At 39.3% G+C, this 19831-nt stretch overlaps 2 protein-coding genes across 9 annotated transcripts; one reads left to right on the top strand and one right to left on the bottom strand.

The window, feature by feature from the left end:
* The first annotated feature begins 1351 nt into the window (after window positions 1–1351).
* LOC104890895 (uncharacterized) lies at window positions 1352–1957 on the top strand. Its single transcript, XM_010676512.1, has one exon. It carries the CDS (start codon window positions 1352–1354, stop codon window positions 1955–1957), a length of 606 nt encoding a protein of 201 aa, XP_010674814.1.
* Window positions 1958–8302: 6345 nt separating this feature from the next.
* On the bottom strand, window positions 8303–19419 carry LOC104890810 (cyclin-H1-1). 8 transcript variants are annotated; one of them, XM_019249003.3, is made up of 15 exons: window positions 19345–19419; window positions 19124–19238; window positions 18964–19014; window positions 17614–17686; window positions 17410–17528; window positions 17253–17326; window positions 16885–17005; window positions 15922–15990; window positions 15788–15829; window positions 15057–15134; window positions 11228–11286; window positions 11034–11118; window positions 10007–10095; window positions 9832–9920; window positions 8303–8842 (listed from the first exon to the last, which is right to left on the bottom strand). In XM_019249003.3, exons 2-14 carry the CDS (start codon window positions 19181–19183, stop codon window positions 9833–9835), a joined length of 1008 nt encoding a protein of 335 aa, XP_019104548.1. In that variant the 5' UTR covers window positions 19184–19238; window positions 19345–19419; the 3' UTR covers window positions 8303–8842; window position 9832. The 8 variants fall into 8 exon arrangements, with proteins under 8 accessions (XP_019104548.1, XP_010674707.1, XP_010674708.1 ...); XM_010676405.4 differs by having other exon boundaries at window positions 8303–8707; window positions 19124–19404; XM_010676406.4 differs by having other exon boundaries at window positions 9832–9917; window positions 19124–19404.
* Between the last annotated feature and the right edge of the window lie 412 nt (window positions 19420–19831).

Below are 19831 nucleotides of genomic sequence, written 5' to 3'. Positions count from 1 at the left end.
AGCCGCTTGCTAGGGTTTGAGTGTGTAGTCTTGATTTGCGAGCGATTTGTCTCTGGTTGTGAGCCAATTGTCCCTATCGAGGGCTCGTTTTCGATAGGAGCTAATGGCAGAAGACATCCTGAATCGTTGGTCGAATCTAAAAATAGCAGAAGAGGAGGAACAGATTGTGGCTTTTGATGATAATCATGAAGGACTTGTCGATCCCAGTATTGGATTGGCTGTGGTAGGTAAAATTATGACTGTGAGACCGTATAATTTTGAGGCGTTTAAGCGGACTATGAACCAAATTTGGGCAATATCGAAAGATGCTTTATTTCGATCGATCGAACATGGCCTTTTTGTAGTCCAATTTCCTACTTTGCGGGATAAAAAGAAGATCATGGAGGGTAGACCCTGGACTTTTGATCAAAATTTAGTTGTGTTGAATGAGATTGAAGGAGGCGTGCAACCTTCAGATATAGCACTTAATCGATGTCCGTTTTGGGTTAGATTTTATAATCTACCCCTTGACTCAAGATCAGTAAACCATATTCGCAAAATTGGCGCAGCCTCGGGGAAGTTGTGGAGGTGGATGCGGATGGCATCCTCTGGGATACTTTTGCTAGGGCTCGAATTATTGTGGATATCACTAAGCCATTACGACGCATCCAACGTATACTCAATAGTTGTGGGACAGTGGTTCCAGTTGAAATTAAATATGAACGGCTCCCTACTTTTTGTTACGTTTGTGGTGTAATAGGACATATTGAACGAGATTGTGATGAAGTTGGGGAGGATGATAGGAAGGAAGAGAAGCAGTGGGGTGCATGGTTGAAAGCATCACCTCGTTGGGGGGGTATGAAGAAGCGGGAGGAGGCTCGTTATGCTCTAAAAAGTTAAATTTTGCTAGCCCGGTGCGGCAGGTTGGGCAGATGATGGGGAGTAATGGCGCTGAGAAGAGGGCGATGGCTACGGTGTCGAGGGATGGTGAGAGGGGGGGTGCAAACCGACATACCTGCTTCGGAGGAGACCACTGATCTTTTTGTGCAGGATCGAGACCACATACCAACTGTTGTTTCTCCCTCGCAAGGTAACGTTATTGCTAATGTGTTACCACATAATCCTAGCATTCATCATGACAATATTATAGGGGGAAGTAGTAGTGCTTTATTGTGTGGGAATGTGGAGATGAATAGTGTTTGCATTGCTGGGCATGACTTACATTTTACACCTAGTATTAATAATGATCATAATGTGGTGGAGAGTAGGGAGTTAATATGTGAGAGCATGGCTGGGACGAATGATGGTGATGTTGAAAAAGGAAGTGCAGAAGAAGGGTATGAGGAGAGAGAGTAGTTATTAAAGAATCATAATGTGGTCTATGAAGAAGATTTTGGAGAGTAGAGCAATTTTCCAAGAGCTACAGATCACTTCCATGTTGCAGCAGCAAGAATTCTCAATTAAGAAGGTTTACAAAGTCATGTTAGGAGATCATGAGCATGTACATTGGAAGAGGGTAGCCTGTAATAATAAAGCAAGTCCTAAAGCTTTATTTGTTACTTGGCTGATCCTTCATGGGAGGTTGGCTACTAAAGATAGGTTGTTTACATGGGGCATTACAAATGATGATCATTGTCCTTTATGTAATGAAGCTAGTGAGAGTATATCCCACCTATTCTTTGAGTGTCCCTTTTCCAGGGCAAGCTGGAATGCCTGCCAACAACAGCTCAAAGAAGTAGTGACTGTAAGAGCCTTAACTGAGGAAATCAATGTTGTTGCACTGAAGAGCAAGAGAAGTGGAGCTAAAGCACAGCTATACTGCATGATGTTTGCTGAAACTATGTATCAAATCTGGCTTCAAAGAAATGCCAAGATCTTTGGGGGCCTTATGTTAGATACAGTTGCTAATTTTAGGCAAATATGCTTTAGAGTTGCTAGTAGATGTAATGAATGTACTAGGAAGTTTATGCTTTGGTAATGTAGCTTCTGTGTAGTTGTACTTGCAGGGGTAGATTGCTTGGTTGTTTGTCCCAGGCCCTTCCTAGAAGGTAAGGGGACTCAGCTTTGCTATCTTTTCCCTTGGGGTTGATATGGTGTATTCCCCCCCCCCCCTTTTTTTGGTTATCAATAAATATTTTGAATTGCCGAAAAAAAAGAAAAAAAGAATCATAATGAGGAGGTAGGCTCCACTCATAAAGAGGAGATTTTGTCTTTTTCTATGGGACTTTATGCACCTGTGTCTTGTAATGAAAAGAAGGGACTAAAGAAGATTCAAAATGTTAAGGCTCGTTTTGGTAAAAAAAGGGGAGGGGCTGCAGCGTGGGCTGGAGAGGCAGAAGGGGGGGGGGGAAAGGAAGACTGTGATGGATTTAGGTAATGGAATGGATGGGGATGATGTTGCAATGGAGGAGGTGGAGGTTTTCGGGAAACGGTTGAAAGTATCATCTGATGTGGAGGGGGAAGTTGTTCCTCTGACGGTAGCGGAGGTTGGTGTGCACCAACCCCGCGAAGGACAATGAAAATATATAGCTGGAACTGCCAGGGCCTGGGCAACCCTAGGACAGTTAAAACTCTCCAATCATGGTGTTGGAGGGATAGGCCTAACATAGTTTTCGTCGTTGAAACTATGGTTGATTCTAAAAAACTTCAGTCTGTAAAAGAAAAGTGTGGTTTCACGGATGTTCTATGTTTGAGTAGTGTGGGTTTGTCTGGTGGTATTGGTTTTTGGTGGAATGATTTAAATATACACGTTCTCTCTTTCTCGACACATCATGTAGCTGTGGAGGTTCGGAATGAGTTGGATATTCCAATCTGGGTGGCCGTGGGGATTTATGGTTGGCCGGAAGCGTCGAATAAACATTTGACATGGGCTTTGATGAAGGAGATTAGGGGTGCTATTTCACTTCCGGTGATATTCTTTGGAGACTTCAACGAGATTCTTCATGCTTCGGAAAAGGAAGGGGGGTGGTGAGGGGGGAACGCCAGATTGATGCTTTCCGGGAGGCGGTGGAGTTGTGTGCGATCAAAGACTAGGGGTACAGGGGCAGTGCTTTTACGTGGCAGAGGGGCAGCGATCCTCGAACTTTTATTAGGGAGAGACTTGACCGTTTCCTTGCATGTGATGGGTGGGGAGGTTTATTTCCGCACGCGTGGGTTAAAAACTTTCCTATATATAAGTCTGGCCATGCACCGATATTGCTTGTGACGGAGTCGGTACAACTACGATGCAATAAGGGGAAATGTTTTCACTTCAAAGCACTGTGGTTATCAAACCCGGAGTGTCAAAAAGTGGTACAGCAGGCGTGGAACATGGAGGAAGAGTTGCTGATTCGGTGGCAGGTTGTGCTGTGGCTTTGAAAAGATGGGCGGCCACCGCTTTTGGTGACATTAAAAAGCGGATTAAACTTAAGGAGGAGGAGTTACAATTGTGGCAAAGTAAGCCTCCTGATGGGCTAATGCTGGAGCGATGTAAGGAAATTGTGCGTGAGTTAGATGAGTTGCATAGACTTCATGAATCCTACTGGCATGCAAGAGCTCGGGCGAATGAGATGCGTGATGGGGATAAAAACACTGCTTATTTTCATCACAAGGCAAGTTAGCGGAAAAAGCGCAACATGATTCATAGGCTCAAAGATGAACAGGGCGTATGGAAGGAGGATGTGGCGGATGTTAGCAATATTATCTCTGATTATTTTAACAAAATCTTTTCATCATCTCTGCCCTCGCACTTCGAGGCAGCACTGACGGGGCTGTCGCCCAAGGTTACGGGACTGGCAAATGATTCCTTAGTAGTTGAACCCACTCCTGATGAGATTAGAGATGCTTTGTTTCAGATGCACCCGAACAAGGCTCCTGGTGTTGACGGTATGCATGCATTATTTTATCAGAAATTTTGGCACATTGTGGGGCCGGATATTGTGAAATTTGTTAAAGATTGGTGGAATGGAGATACTCAGATTAACTTACTGAATAGGACTTGTATTGTTCTGATTCCTAAATGCTCAAATCCAACTCAGATGGGGGAGTTCAGGCCTATAAGTCTTTGCACTGTTCTGTATAAGATAATATCTAAGATGATGGCTAATAGATTAAAACTCTTTCTCTCTGATCTTATCTCGACGCATCAGAGTGCTTTTGTTCCCGGTAGGCTTATTACAGACAATGCGATGATTGCTTTTGAGATTTTTCATGGAATGAAGCGGAGAGGGGATGGAAAGGAAGGGTTGATGGCTTTTAAACTGGATATGAGTAAGGCGTATGACAGAGTGGAATGGATTTTTCTGGAGAAGGTTATGGCTCGTTTAAGCTTTTGTGATGGTTGGGTGCGCAGAGTTATGGATTGTATCTCCACTGTCACTTATTCTTTCAAGTTGAACGGCCATGTGGAGGGTAACATTTTACCAGCTATGGGACTTCGGCAGGGATATCATTTGTCCCCTTATCTCTTCCTTCTATGTGCTGAGGCCTTTTCTGCATTTATTGTCTAAGGCGGCTACTGATGGGTTGATTCATGGAGCTCGGGTATGTCATAACGCACCTCGTATTTCTCACTTGTTTTTTGCTGATGATAGTATTTTGTTTACTCGAGCTACACTTCAGGAATGCTCTGTTGTGGCTGATATTCTCAGTACGTATGAAAGAGCATCTGGGCAGAAGATTAATTTTGATAAATCTGAAGTGTCTTTTAGTAAACATGTACATGATAGTAGGAAGTTGGAAATCTGCTCGTTGTTCGGTGTCAGGGAGGTGGAGCGACATGAGAAATATTTGGGTCTACCGACAGTGATTGGTCGTTCGAAGAAGATGGTTTTCACGGTTCTTAAGGAGAGAGTATGGAAGAAACTGCAGGGATGGAAGGAGAAATTATTGTCCAGAGCTGGCAAGGAAGTATTATTGAAGGCAGTTATACAATCGATTCCCACATATATGATGAGCTTGTTTGCTATTCCGGATAATATTTTGAATGAAATCAATTCCATGTGTGTTAGGTTCTGGTGGGGCGCTCGGGGAACTGAACGGAAAATACATTGGGTGAGTTGGGAGAAATTATGTTTACCGAAGTCTCATGGGGGGATGGGGTTCAGAGATCTCAAAGTGTTTAACCAAGCTTTGCTTGCTAAACAAGGGTGGAGATTGTTGTGTGACACGAGTTCATTAGCTCATCGGGTGTTACAGGCTAGGTATTTTCCCCGTTCTAATTTTTTAAGTGCTTTGAGGGGTTTTGATCCTAGTTATGTATGGCGAAGTATCTGGGGAGCAAAAGCATTATTGCTGGAGGGGTTGAAATGGCGAGTGGGCGACGGACGTAGTATTGGGGTTTGGGATGATGCTTGGCTTCCGGGTGAGTCTTCTTCAGTTGTTCCTACCCCTAACTTAGAAAGCCCTATCGATCTTCGAGTGTCTGATCTTATTGGTGATGATGGGAGATGGAATGAAGCGGCCCTTGCGACTCATCTCACCGAGGACGATGCTAGGTTGGCTCGCGAGATCCCACTTAGTGCTCGTAAGCCTTCGGATCTCCAGTACTGGTGGCCTGCGATGGATGGCGTATATTCGACAAAGTCGGGGTATTGGTTGGGTCGGATTGGTCATGTGCGGGGTTGGATGGATCGGTTCGGGGGTGATCAGGGGGAGGTATGGAGAGCAGTTTGGAATATGGAGGGGCCTCCAAAGCTCCACCATTTTGTATGGCGGGCATGTACGGGGTCTTTGGCAACGAAAGGATGACTAAAAAATCGTCATATTCTAGATGATGGACGATGTGGTCATTGCGAATTGGAAGATGAGTCTATTACTCATGCTATTTTTCGTTGTTCTCTTGTCTCTTCGATATGGGAAAATTCCCCTTTCATCCATTATGTGAGGGATGGTCCAAGCTCTTCGTTTATGGACTTCTCTGTATGGCTTCGTTCAAAATTGGAAAAACGAGACTTGCTTTCTTTCATGGCCCTCGCCTGGACGGCTTGGTCGTATCGGAACGCGGTTACTTTTAATGAACCATGGAGTAATGTGCCTGTTAGCGTCATGGGTTTTGTTAAACTTGTGAATGAATATAAGAATTATGCAGCGTCGGTTTTCCGTGCTCCTGCTGGGCTGGATTTCACTTCTCGGTCTTGCTGGATGGGACCTCGGGCAGGCTATGTTCGACTTAACACCGATGCTGCCATGTTGGGGGAGGGGTCTGTTGGTGTTGGTGCTGTGGTGAGAGATGAAGCTGGTACCGTGCTGCTGGTCGCGGTGAAGACTGAAGAGGTATCAAGTATGTTGGCCAGTGTCTCTTGCGGAAGCTATGGGAGCTCGGTTTGGGTTGGAGGTGGCAAAGCACCATGGTTTTGATGCGGTCGAGCTGGAGTGTGATGCAGCTACTATTACCAAGGCGATCGCTAGAAGGCAATTTGGGTGCTCCCCTCTAAACCTTGTTATCGAAGACATTTGTTTGTTTGGGGATAGTTTGTCTAATTTTCATGTTTCTCATGTGAAACGAGGTGGGAATACAGTAGCACATCTCGTAGCTCGGTTACCTCCTTCAAATGGAGTTGAGCAGATTTTTGTGGATGCGTTTCCGCAAGGTGTATTAACCTTGGCGGAGTTGGATGTTTCTTAATAATATGACTAACTGTTTCCCCTCAAAAAAAAAAACTTAACTTTTTTGCTAATAATATATTTTTGTTTGAAACTTTTTTTTTTGGTAATTTGAATAATGTCAGAAAAATGATCAAAGGCTCGCAAAGACTACAACTTAAATAGTTGTGCCTCAGTTTTAGATAGAGGCACATAGATAAAGATATGATAGTTGGGAGATGAAGATTAGCTGAGCTACAACCAAGCAACAAAATCAGAGATCTATGAAGCCCTTGCTTAGCCAAAGAATCATCCACAATATTTGAGGAGTGCTCTTCATGAGTTACCTCAATATTTAATCTGCGCTTTGATGCCATTCTGATGAAGTTAAAAGCTAACATTAGGTTCCATGGACCTGTTGAATTTCATTGCACAAATTAACCACATATGCAGAATCAGACTCGAGAATGATATAATGGTGGCGAAATTGATCAGATGATAGAGAGATTTGGAAGGCTCTACGCATGGGGCATGGCCAACCGTACATCAGCACTGTTAATGCCCACATAGGGCACAATAATAGGTTGTTAGGCACATGAATAATCTCGGTAATTATGTAGGACACCGTCAATAGCAGAGGTTGAGCTACCCAAATTCATTGATGCATCCAAGTTTCACTTGAGACATTGAAAGGGGGGGGGGTCATAGAGAGAATGGGTTTACTAATTCACATAGTTGGCAGCGAGAAAGAGTATGAAGTATTATAGAAATTCTAGAGTTTCTTTCCTTCTAAAGTGAACATAAGATCCCAAAGAAGTTGGTAAACTATACCTTTTTCAGAAATTTCCCAGATTTTAGCCAATGTCATTGAGAGAATGCTTCTTTTAGGTTTGAGGGGAAGGTCCAACATAGATTCCAAATTAGCAACACCACCACTAAAGTTTCCAAGAGAGGGTACAATGAAGTAGTAGGTGATTAACGGATTTAGGATAGTTATTGCATAGGATACATGAATAATCGGATAGGAGAATAATACTAAGTCCACAAAGTTATTCGCTGCGGAGCTGAGCCGAGCCGAGCCATATTCCTTCAATCACATCTTGTGACTGTAACTTAGCTTTTGAACTATTTTTACAACTCTACTGCATTATCTAGGCTAAGGCACACAACAGCCATAACAATGTAGCAGGGGCACAGGAAAATCCCACCCCCACCTGAGTAGAGGCAAACTTCTGTATGCCCTAGTCCTCATACTAGGACGAGGCGTATCTTTTTTTTCCAAAAATTTATCTTCTGTAAAAAAAGAACTCCTCAAAGGGAAGGCATGTGGTTTTCTAACTACTCCTAGACACACCTGCACAGGCAGACGCAAGTCGCGCCTTATTCCAGGCACGGGTGAAAAAACCACACAACGCTGCATAGGAGTATATATCCATCCGACACAACTGTATTTATGACATGAAAAAAAGAGTACCGATTCTGGTGGGTCGTCCACCCCCATGAGTTGTCTGGTCATTTTACAATGAAAAATTCATAGCATGCCTTTGCGCAAGTGATTGAATAGTGGGAAGCGATAGGAGTGTGTGAGAGACGAAGGAGCAAACTCATCAAAAGTAGGGCAACGCCTGGATACTTTACACTCACAAGTGACAAAGATGTCCACTTAAAAGTATTCATAACGTTTAGGAAATACCTATACTGCATTTCCACTTAAAAGTTACTTTCATATATTATACAGATAATTTACTGGTCAGAATCAATATAAAAAGATGAGAACTCCACAGCTAAAACAGTTATTTATACAAGGAGAATTCATATGTTTATCCAATCAAATTTATCTAGTTAACATTGATTTTTTGCCAAAATTTAGCCACTTTCTTTCTTAATAAAAAGGGAAGGAGCTACCATGGTTGATAGGACAAGTCCTTTCCCGTTTCCAGTAGCCCCTATAAAAAGTGGTAATAGTTGAAGGGGAAAGCCCCCTACTAGGAACCTTAAGAATTCAACTAGCAACTTAATGAAGAGGCACAATTAGCATAACTTTTGCATCCTAAAATAATTGTTGTATTGTCCTAATCCTTGATATTTGCCGTTTTACACCAACATACAGCAAACGACCTCTCCTCAAGCAAGCGAAACTCGATGCAGTAATCAAAGTATCGCACACCTGTTAAAATTCAGATGACAAGATGACCTCATTAACCCGGCACTAGAAGGTAATAATTGGCTTTTGTGTTCGTAGCGCCCCAACAATTTTATGATGGATCACTCAGTCAAACAAGTCCATTGTGGAAAACATCACCTGAGAGCACACGCAGTAACAAATATCAGCTACAAAACATTCATAGCATGTTCGGACTGTTTAACTTATGGTTAAGGATAGGGTCATGGGAAATGGAAAGGAAAAGGATTGAGATTTCCTTAGCCTATCTCAATATTCTGTCTCCCTTACAACAAGCCCCTTACAACTAAACTCAAATATCACATCTCACAGTAATTATATATTTACATATCAACCCTATCAATGTACTTTATATATGAAATTCTTACTCAAGGATATCATCAAGGAAAAGTACATATTTTAACTTGTTAAATTTCAAAGTGAGAAGATCATAGCCTATTAGGATTAAGGGGGAATGAAGATGGGAAAGATGGAAGTATCTCAACTTCATCGTAGCCTTGTGATATTCCCTCCAAAAGAAGGGGTAGTAAGAAATTTGACCCTTCCTTTGTCTCCTCCCTCAAAAAAATACTTGAAAGATTCTATAATAGATATCCCATCACAAAAAAGAAAATAATTATAACTTCACCAAAAATTTTAAGGAATATATTTCAATTACTACCTTTACAATAGGTCATAACGTGAGGTACAACCATTTAAGAAAAAAGAGTTACAGGTTACTACCTTTTAAACCATCTACAGTTATTAATTATAAATGTCTATTGCCAATCTTCAATGAATTATTTTTGGGGCTAATATCACTCAGATGATTTCATAAACTCAATATGATATCATTTTCTGCAAGAGAACTCCATTGAAAATTCGGCAAGAGGTATCAATAATAAATCTAACCTGCTTAAGAATAGTAATTAACAACTTTATTTTGAAGAGACCATAAGTCACAAGACCCGTTAAAGAGGTAGTAATTATCTTATTTTCCAACTTATAACTGGAAAGACATTGAGTGTTGTAAATGACAGCCAAAAGTAGAGTATCAAATTTGAAAATCAACCAAAGGTAAATATTTAGTCCAAAGGAAAGGGTGACACCAAAAAAATAAAGAGAAGGACCTTATTCAGCAGCAGCAAACTGAGTCGTTTGAGTTTCTTGTGGAGTTCTTCTAGACTTGTGCTTTGATTTCTTCTCCTTCTTCTTACTGCTGGAATTTAATCACTTGTCAGTGCTTAGATACAGAAAGAATCCTGAAGCACAATTACAATTGTCAGTAGAAAGAGCAGAAAATACTCGTCTCGGGATCCAGTATCTTGACAAGATTTTAGCTTCTTAGCAACACGCTTCATCTCCTCGTCATTACTGATTTTGATTCTCTTGATCTATGTTGATTAATGAGGGGGAAAAAGATAATACCAGTTACCTTTACTTATCAATATAAGGTGTACTGCTACTGATAAGTCAGGCAATGAAAAGTTGAGCATATTGAACATCGTGAACTATAAGCAACAGTAGCAAACTAGCAAGTGCATTAGAAAATTATATAATTATTATCAGTCCATTGTATTTCATAGAAGGTCGAAAAGGATATATATAACTATGTAAACGAACTAGCCACCACGTTGAGACTCCCGCGGCATCTTCATAAATAGTGCCTTTCTCAAGCTAAAAAAAGCAAAACATAATGTGTAACCGTTAAATTGCCATGAAGTGCAAGCCACCTAGATTCTATTATCTGTCCCATTCAGCTTAATCGCAGTATCCAGAAATATATTAAAGCCACCATTGCATATATAACTCTGAATAGGAAAATTCACCATGTAAGAGAATGCCAACCACATACTTCCTCTAATTTTTAATACTTGACATTCTGAAGTTGGGCAAAACTTATAAGAAATCATTAATAGGGGAGTTTAAGTGGGCCATATTTTACAAATTGAGCAGCAATTTATTCTAATTTGTAAGACATGGTCCTCTAGTTTCCGTCTCATACTTTCATTCTGAAGTTGGGAAAAACTTTAAGAAATTATTAATAGAGAAGTTTAAGAGGCCACATTTAACAGTTCAACCAGCAATTTATCCTAATTTGTTACACATGGTCCCTCTAAGAACCATCTCATACTTGACACATCAACCATCAGTAGCATATTCTGTTACAAAAATAAAGCTTTCGACCAATCAAACTCAAATGTCATCAATGTTAAGCAACGACATGTAATCAGAAGCCTCGAAAAGAATACAAAGTCAGTAATTGTGAACAGAATACTAAAGTCAAAACACCAATTAGATAATTTCTCTCGTGAACTTTTAAATATTGTACCAGCAAATCTATAGCATTCAGGCCCTGGTTCAGCTCTAAAATAGAGTGTGCAGAGTGATGGCGTGAGAGGATGCTCTCAAGATATCTGCACGGAAAAGTACATTTCTCACCAAGTCAGGCAGTGACAATCAATGACATGTCAAATTAACTAAACAGCAAGACATTATGTTCTTACAACAGAATCAATCGAATACCTCTCAAAATCAAGAACCAAGAGCTCGTCATTCGCCTTACGGAGCACAGCTAATGCCAACTGCAGAAAAAAATATTGTAAGAAAGATAAAAAATATGACAGCAGTATAGAAAGAAGAATAACGAGCAACTGATGAGCAATGAGACTACAGAATTCTCCCACCAGACTCACTCATAGCGACGCTACTTTAACCCGTGATATAGATTTCTAAGGGAACAATAAAATTTTTCTCCTTCACTGTATACCTCTCACCTTTCTTTTATTTTTCCTCTTAAAGAGAATTGGCTAACCGACACATTTAACATTGGAAGGGGGAAATGAACCAGGTTGGACCAAGCTGTAAGAGAATGGATTTGCAGAATAAAATCCCAATCCTTACAGTAGCTGGGTAAGGGTTATCTGTTATCCCCAAAAGGAGAAAGAGAGAGACTGATTTTCTATGTATCTTCCCACCTCACACATTCCCTTATCTATACTCAACTCTGTGACCTCACTCTCCAGTCCCCACTTCTAACTAACTTTGAGAACACTCTCCCAATAATCCCCCTACCTCTTTCCCCTAGGCAAGTACTAACAAACTGCCTAACATAATTAAAATTTGTGTTTATATAGCCCTTGGTACGTCTTGCATAAGTGAATTAAATGGGTGGCTTGAGTAGGTATGTGGATGCATGGTAACATTTTATCTCAATTTATCTTCTGTACCAATATTAAAAGCATAGGAAAAAAAATTCAAACTATCAAATATACTTTGCATAAATGTTTGAAATGAGCTAGGACAATCAACAGGGTATTTGTCATACGAAGAAATTAGCTGAAATTGGAAGTAAGATCAAATAATCTGTTTTGAGAAAAGCATGCATCGGTAATATTAAATTCAAGATTGAAGAGTACAGAACTAATAGAGCTATCTTACAAACTAATAATATAGAGCATCATGTACAGAGGTCAATCAATTGATAGACCTGGATATGAATGAGCTTATGCTGACCCTGGATTTTATTCAGTGATATAATGGCCCAGCAAACCTGATTGCTCTACACTTAGAAACATAGATGTCAGAGCTCAACCATTCTGTGGATTCTTCTAGAAAGGCTATGGTTAGGCATTCCACCTAATCACTCAAGTCAACATAACTCTAATCCTACATTTACATTTTACAATATTTTGGTACCCTAAAACAACAATCTTCCCTCAATCCAAATTCCCCAAAGTCTCCAGCAATAGATGCACTAGTTAGTACAGAGGGCCCATATATATACCAGATGTCTATACTCATGACTCATGAGAGACTCTGATAAGCAAATTAGGCTTTAGCACAACAGAAAGATTGTGGTCCCGTGTTCTACTAAAGCTTTAGGAGATGAAATTCCATACCCATTGCTATTGGTGATGGAATCATTGGCATGATTTTAAAGATATAGAGGATCAGGGACATATAGTTGATTGTCTTTTAGAAGTCTTTCTTAACTCCAGATATAGAAAGGTCTTTCTGATTTGAAAAAGCTTGAAGAAGTACTTGTTAGCTGTCATTTAAGTATAGATAATAGCTGGCATGAGATGATAGCCGTTTTAAAATAATAATAAGGATTAATTGATAGGAATAATCCCACCTTTGCCCGATCTTTTAAAAATGATCCTACCTTTCCATAATCTGGGAATAATGCCCAACTTTGGGGTATATTTTCTGCCCAAAATAGATTACCTGTTAGTAACCTGCAAATGCAGAATTGATACCATAATTGTGTAATTAAGAAGTAATTCAATGTGTTTAAAAACTAAATTCTTGGTTAAACACCTAAATTTAATAATTTAATTAACTTGAATAAACTAAAATACCAACCCCCCTCCACCACCACCCTGTTTAAAAACTATATTCTTGGTTAAACCCCTAAATTTAATAATTTAATTAACTTGAATAAACTAAAATACCAATCCCCCTCCACCACCACCCCTCCACCCAACGAAAATACCCCCCTCCTTACTTGACCCAGCTACCAGCAGCCACCCTCCCCCTCCCCTTCCTCTTCAACCGTCCCCCCGACCCCCCCCCCCGGAAGCATCTGCACCCCCACGTAAACCAAATTCCTTTTTATCCTTCAAATCATCATCCCCTTCATAACCCTCCACAACTACAACCACCACAAGCGTTCGAGCCTTCCTCCTCAAACGATGACGTTTCCAGTGGTACCTTGATACTACAAATTTATACTCGGATTGCTTGCTGCTGCTGCTAGTATACGATAAAAAGGAGCTAATTTTGCCACAATCTTACGAGCTTTGAGATAGAGTGCCGCAATTTCTTATTTGCAGAATGGGATATCTTTTTGAAATTGCAATGTAAATCAAAACTTAACCTCCAGAAACAGCTGATTTTTGCACAACTGTCGGCAGATCAAAGAGTATTATGCAATAATCTCCGTGAGCATCAGGAATTTGGTTTAATATTGCCAAAAAAAAAAGTGAAAGAAAGATAATTATGAGAGAGAAAAGTAGAAGAAATAGTGAACTGAACTGAATAAAGTGAGACTTCCTCTTTTCCCAAAACTCTCTCCTCTTTCTGAGAATGTGAACTAATCGGCTTTCAGGAAGATCCCATGATCCAACTCTGGAAAAATACCTCCCTTCCTGAATTAGTGGTGGTGGTGTGGGATTTCAGGGTGAGTGATGTAGGTTCTGGGGCAGTAGATGCAGTATTACTGCGGGTGGGTGGGAGTTTGAGTGGTGTTGGCAGTGGAGTGGATCGGTCGGGTTGTGCTGGTGGTGGATTCAAGTGGTGGAGTGAGAAAGGCTTGAAGGTAAAATTAATTGGGAAAAATGACTTAATTAATCAAATATAATTTGTTCAACAAGTTTTAGGTAAAAAAGACCAATTTAAGAAGACAAGGTATCAAGGTGGGGTTATTTTGAGATTATTGACAGCTTGGACTATTTTGAGCAGATCGACTAAAGGAGGGATGATCATAATCAATTTTTCCTAATATAACCATCATTTTTGTGTTATATATATTTTTTTTTATTTGCTTAATTATAACCAGTTGTAAGATTGTGAATTGTGAGACAATAAAAACCGAGAATTAGGTTCTTGAGCATTAATGTGCTAGATATTTATAAATTGGGAAAAATTAGGAATCACTTGGAGATTAAGTTAAATGGTAAGTCATCGAGAAGGAAATGTCATAAGTGCGCATATGAGGAAGTAATATTTGGGAAAATCTTATAATTATGAGGACATAAGTTTAATTAGGAAAAATTGTTTAATATATGTTTAAATAAGATAAAAGTCTTTTAGAGGTCGTTGTGACGGATTGAATTAACGAAACAAAGACACGAGAAGAATTAACACAGAGATTTAACATGGTTCACTAACAAGATGTTAGCTATGTCAACACAGCAGGAAGAACTAATTTTATTAGGTTTAGGAGAGGACAACAAGATACCTCGACAGATGAGCAAATCCGCCAATTGCGGGAAATGAATACCCGACTTTTGTGACAAACTTATGAAAGCTTGCAGAAGTACTTGTTAGTTGTCATTGAAGTTTAGATAATAGCCGGCACGAGAAAATGGAACTAGGAAAATTGGCAAGTAGAGAAAGAACACAAGGATGGCTCAGCAAAGTTCAATCGTCAACTTCATCTGGGAAGGGGAAGGAATGAGGGGGAGAGTCATGACTCATCCACAATTTTGCCACAACAACGAATTTTTCTGGGTTTACTAAAATCACCATTAATCGGTTCGGTTTCGCTAGAACTTCCACAAATGAGGAAATGCTACATAAATTACTCTTGTACAGCAATTAAGTCTTCCTAGTTCCTGATGAAGAATACCTGGCCTGGAGGAAATAAAAGCGGCGCATCTGTAAGCATTGCTTTATCAGCTTCGAAGATTGCTCTTTGATGCAACTCCTGCAAAGACAGATGCCAGAATAAGGGATAAGCAACAGCCCATGCAAAATAAAATCTTGTAATCAGATAAAACTTTATCCTAAGGGATACATAGCAAGAACAAGAACACATATAACATAAACATTGCTGAAAAAGGCGCGTGCCCACACACATACACATCAGACACAGAGAGACAACCTCCGATTAAATCATTTAAGCATCACCAAAACAATGGTAGCACTCAATCATTACAGAGCGGTAATTATGACATGATTCATGGGGATTATGACAAATGAAGCAAGAAAATACTTGGAAAAGAAAATTTAGTAAGCACATAATAATGCTTCCACAGGCCCACATATAATTTCTGCTATCCTAAAATGGCATCATACAAACATCACCCAAACAGAGGGAGGCACAGAGCACTCATCGTTATGCAGAATTAACTCAGCTAGTGGATAACTAAGATAATCTAATTAGATAACATAGACCTAACTAGATTCATACAGCCATTCTAGCGCTATGATGCATTCTTGAGTAAAAAGAAACAACTACAATTAGACACCTTGCAGCCCTGCACAAAACATACATACCTATAGAAGGCAACAAAGAGCAAAAAAGGAAACCAAAAGAATCACGTATCGTGAAGTAATAATGATGTTTAGAAATAATACCTGCAACATGTCAACTTGGCCGTTCGTCGCATAGCAAAAATCCTAAAAATCCAGGATCAATCCAATATGTAAACTAGATCAATGCAATGTAAAGAAAAGAATACATTATACCACAAAGATTGAATATGCAATACCTCCATATCATTAATGAACCCATCAATTGACCGATATGGTGTGTAAACAATAAGATCAAATCCCAAACTCTGCAAAGATATCCAACTATAAATATTCTTTTTCTTTTTGGTGCATGGAGAGCAACAAAGTGCAATGATGCAGAAGGAATTTGATACTCATTATTGGGTCCCACCTCAGTTCAATAACAAAGCTATTGGCAATTGGCATCCAAATACAGCTACATGTGAAATCATGTTAAGGGACAAAACAAAATGATATTCGCCTTTTACATCATCTACATACATTTCTAAAAATGGGTTAATATCCCTATACTTTGAAGTTTGAGCATACTGCATACCTGATACCTCACTAATTAGCCACATTGTCCACTTACCATTCCTTTTAAGCTATGAGATGGCGTGGCACTTAGTTTAATAGTTTGATTAAGCATTTATTGAGACCCAATAAATCTAATACGATTCTCACCTAGTTCCCTCTAGAAAAACATGGCACAATAAAGCTACTAAGGCTCATCCATAAAAAGGAAAAAAAAAAGAAAATAAAAGGTAGAGATGGTCTTGTTTGTTAGCACAGCCCCTAAATTACTTCTTCAACTAATTACAAGCCATAATTTTGCATAAAATTTCCATTTTTCACCTGCAGAAGCAAAAGGAGCAGGTGAGAGAAAGGAACAACGGCATGGACCAACAAGGCTCTAGTATAGATGGGAGCTTGCAAGACCGAAGCTTGTATGTTCTTGGGGGTTGTGTTCTTGATTTTCCCAGATCAATAATTGAGAAAATTGATTCCACATGCAATCACATGGTGATGTAATGTTCAAGGTATAAAACAACCCACACATCTAAAACCAATTAAAATTAAATGAAAACTGCAGGAAACCCTCGGAAATGGGGGGAGGAGGGAGATCTTACAAGAATTTACAAAAATAAAAATAAAATTCAAAATCTGAATTCTGTTTGTACCTGAAGGACTAGAACCTCATTATCTAAAATCATCCGATGATCTTGTTGGATACCCTTGCCAAGCTCCTCCGCTGAAACATGACTCTCCTCTATCTTACAAGCTAGATATATACAGGTTAGCCTGCATATTTGCATACCAAAATCCTCTAAATATCACTAAAGAAGCAGGTAATAATCTCAAACCTCAAAATTCGAAAAATACAAGAGATGTTGCCTATTCACCTATTTAACACTAGATATTGTTTGGTAACCTACAACACATTCTTGGAGCAATATCAACACCGGGGAAAAAGGTACAAAAAATAATGCAAAATGAGACTATGCCAAACCTTTAAAAGCATAAATAAAGGACTGTACAGAAAGCTTACATAACAGATTTTGGATGGTGCTCCATGACTGACCAGCAGAGGTAGAACCTTTTATAGTACGTAAGTGCAGTAGCCTGAAAAACATATAATATCACAATGAAGAACCAACTCTGGTAGCTTGGAGCTCAATTCTCATCTAGATAGCACATATATACACCTGAATTTTATGTGGAAACTTGAAAGCTCCACATACTTCCTGAATCTTGTTTTCATAATAAACATGTAACACTGTTTCTTCTTCAACCTTGAGTGGCTTCACACGAGACGACTTAATACCTACATTGAGAAACACAATGTGCAGTCAGAACATGGCAGTTTATATAAGTAGTATTGATGAGAGTCAATTTCATTAGTACATTACCATTGCTAACTGGGTCGCCTCTAGGATTCGAGAAAGATCCATCAGCATCAATCTGCAAACATGTTGTACCATACTTCACAATTCATAATATCAGCACTTGTTTCTTTGGCACAACAGAAGAATAATACACAACAAAATTTAATGAGGATGATAAAGGGTCCACAAAAAGAGTAATGCACCTTCTCTGCATTCAGATGCAGCAGAAAAACATTCATAGAGATTGCTTCTGTATAAATAACATATGCAACCTCATTCCTTAATGGATAAAAAGGGGTCACGAATTCAGTTCTTTGACACCATTTAACCCTACCACATACTCTATATACGGGACTATATATTTGGATCCTTAACGAGAAGAAACATCAACAAGAATGGGGGAAAAGGAACGGAGAGGCTAGTAACATATCTAAGAGCAGATTCATTGTCTTCAATATATCACACCAACCATGAAATGTCCAACACCCAATCTCACCTGCCACTGCAGCCTCATACAGCAACCTAACTATTCCTTAGACAAAGGTGACCCAACATAAATGCATTTTTGCAGGGAGGGAAAAGAAAAAAAGAACCCCTACGTGAGGGCTTATGCAACTAAAGAGACTATAATGAACCAGCCCTAACTCATAGATTGCATGCACACGTCATACCCAAACCCCTAAAATTATAATCACAAGAACACTTAAAAACTTTCCCCAAATACTTAATCAAGACACCCTTAGTAACGCCCCTTCCCCTCCGAACCATACCAATCCCCAAGAACCACCCTTCCCTCTAGTAGTATATCCATTTAATTGGTGAAAAAGGAAAGAAAGATAGTGGATGAATGAGACTTGAGAGAGGAGAAAAAGGGGTTAGGGTGAGGTTGTCAAAGTGAAGGGCATTGACATATGGTTCATGGGTCGGGCGATTCAAGTAAGGGGTATTTACATTAAAGGGTTTGGGTTTGGGTTTGGGAGGAGGTTAACTATTAATCAAGGTTATTAAGGGTGGGTTTAAGTATGTGACTAATGGATGGTTCAAGGGTATTATACCTGTATTTAGAATAAACCCCTCGATCAAGTAGTTTTTCCTTTTACAAAACCCTAATAAAAACCTTCCATTAGAATGCACCCTTCAATTGTCAATAACTTTTAATCGAAATTGTCCCAGTTGAAAAAAACATGTTCAAGTAATTAACACATGAAAAACTACCACATTTGAAAAGACTTGCAGATATACTAATTTCTCATATATTTCTTAGTATGAGACATAGTAACACAAACAAAATTGCTACAATGAGACCTTATAACCATCAAAGATGCAGAATTTACACCACAAATTGAAAATACAACTTAGAGATTACACATTTACCTTTTCCAGTGACTGTATGGCTCTCTGATTAGCAGCTTTATATTTCTCGTTCTATCAAAAACAATTAAAATAAAAAAGACATAAACAACAAATCAGTAATTTCCAAAAAAATCAAGAATTAGGGATTGAGAGGTACAGGGATGGAGGAGAGAGAAAATACCAACTCTTGTTGAGTGAAAATCCACTTTGCTCTATGAGTAGATGTCTGAAAATCCGCCATTTTTACGACTTTTGGCGCTTCTTCCCACTTCCTCTCTCTCCCTTCAGTGAGGAAACTGGCAAAATCCAAACCCAGCTGCTGATTAATTTACACTGTGCATGACATTTGGTGATTCATAGTAGTTAATAATTTGAACGAAATTGAAGGTGAATTTTCATTACTATCTCCCAGAGCAATTAGTAGATGGTGTATACTGGTGTACAATGAGGAAAGTGCGCACGGTAGACCTGTTGAAAAATGCAATTAAAGGGATTTGGAGTAAGTGGCGTATCCAGGATTCCAACCCTATGGGTTCGGAGTCGGTGAAAAGAAATTATACATTCATTCAATCAAAGTTTAATATATTAATTCAAATATCAAACTACAATACAATCTAAACCCTTCATAGTCACAATACAATCTTTCCAAAAAAAATTCTAAACCCTTAATTCAAATATCAAACTACAATACAATCTAAACCCTTCATAGTCACAATACAATCTTTCCAAAAAAAATTCTAAACCCTTAATTCAAATATCAAACTATGGGTTCCCGCACGATCTTTCCAAAAAAATTCTAAACCCTTCATAGTCACAATACAATCTACACAATAACACAAGCAACAAATTTCAACTCCATGAGTCTAAACACTACAAAGTTCAATCACAT

This window comes from Beta vulgaris, chromosome 4 (genome assembly GCF_026745355.1).
Source record: "Beta vulgaris subsp. vulgaris cultivar EL10 chromosome 4, EL10.2, whole genome shotgun sequence".
NCBI classification, from domain to species: Eukaryota; Viridiplantae; Streptophyta; class Magnoliopsida; order Caryophyllales; family Amaranthaceae; genus Beta; species Beta vulgaris.
Note: the sequence above shows the minus strand (reverse complement) of the source record. Positions and strands in the feature narration are given on the sequence as shown.

Coding starts and splice junctions, on each gene's coding strand:
- LOC104890895 (XM_010676512.1), top strand. CDS start 1,352: ATGTGGTCTATGAAGAAGATTTTGGAGAGTAGAGCAATTTTCCAAGAG.
- LOC104890810 (XM_019249003.3), bottom strand. CDS start 19,183: ATGGCGGATTTTCAGACATCTACTCATAGAGCAAAGTGGATTTTCACT. Junction 17,327..17,409: donor AGTTTCCACATAAAATTCAG/GTGTATATATGT, acceptor TATGTTTTTCAG/GCTACTGCACTTACGTACTA. Junction 15,135..15,787: donor GCCAAGTTGACATGTTGCAG/GTATTATTTCTA, acceptor CTGTCTTTGCAG/GAGTTGCATCAAAGAGCAAT.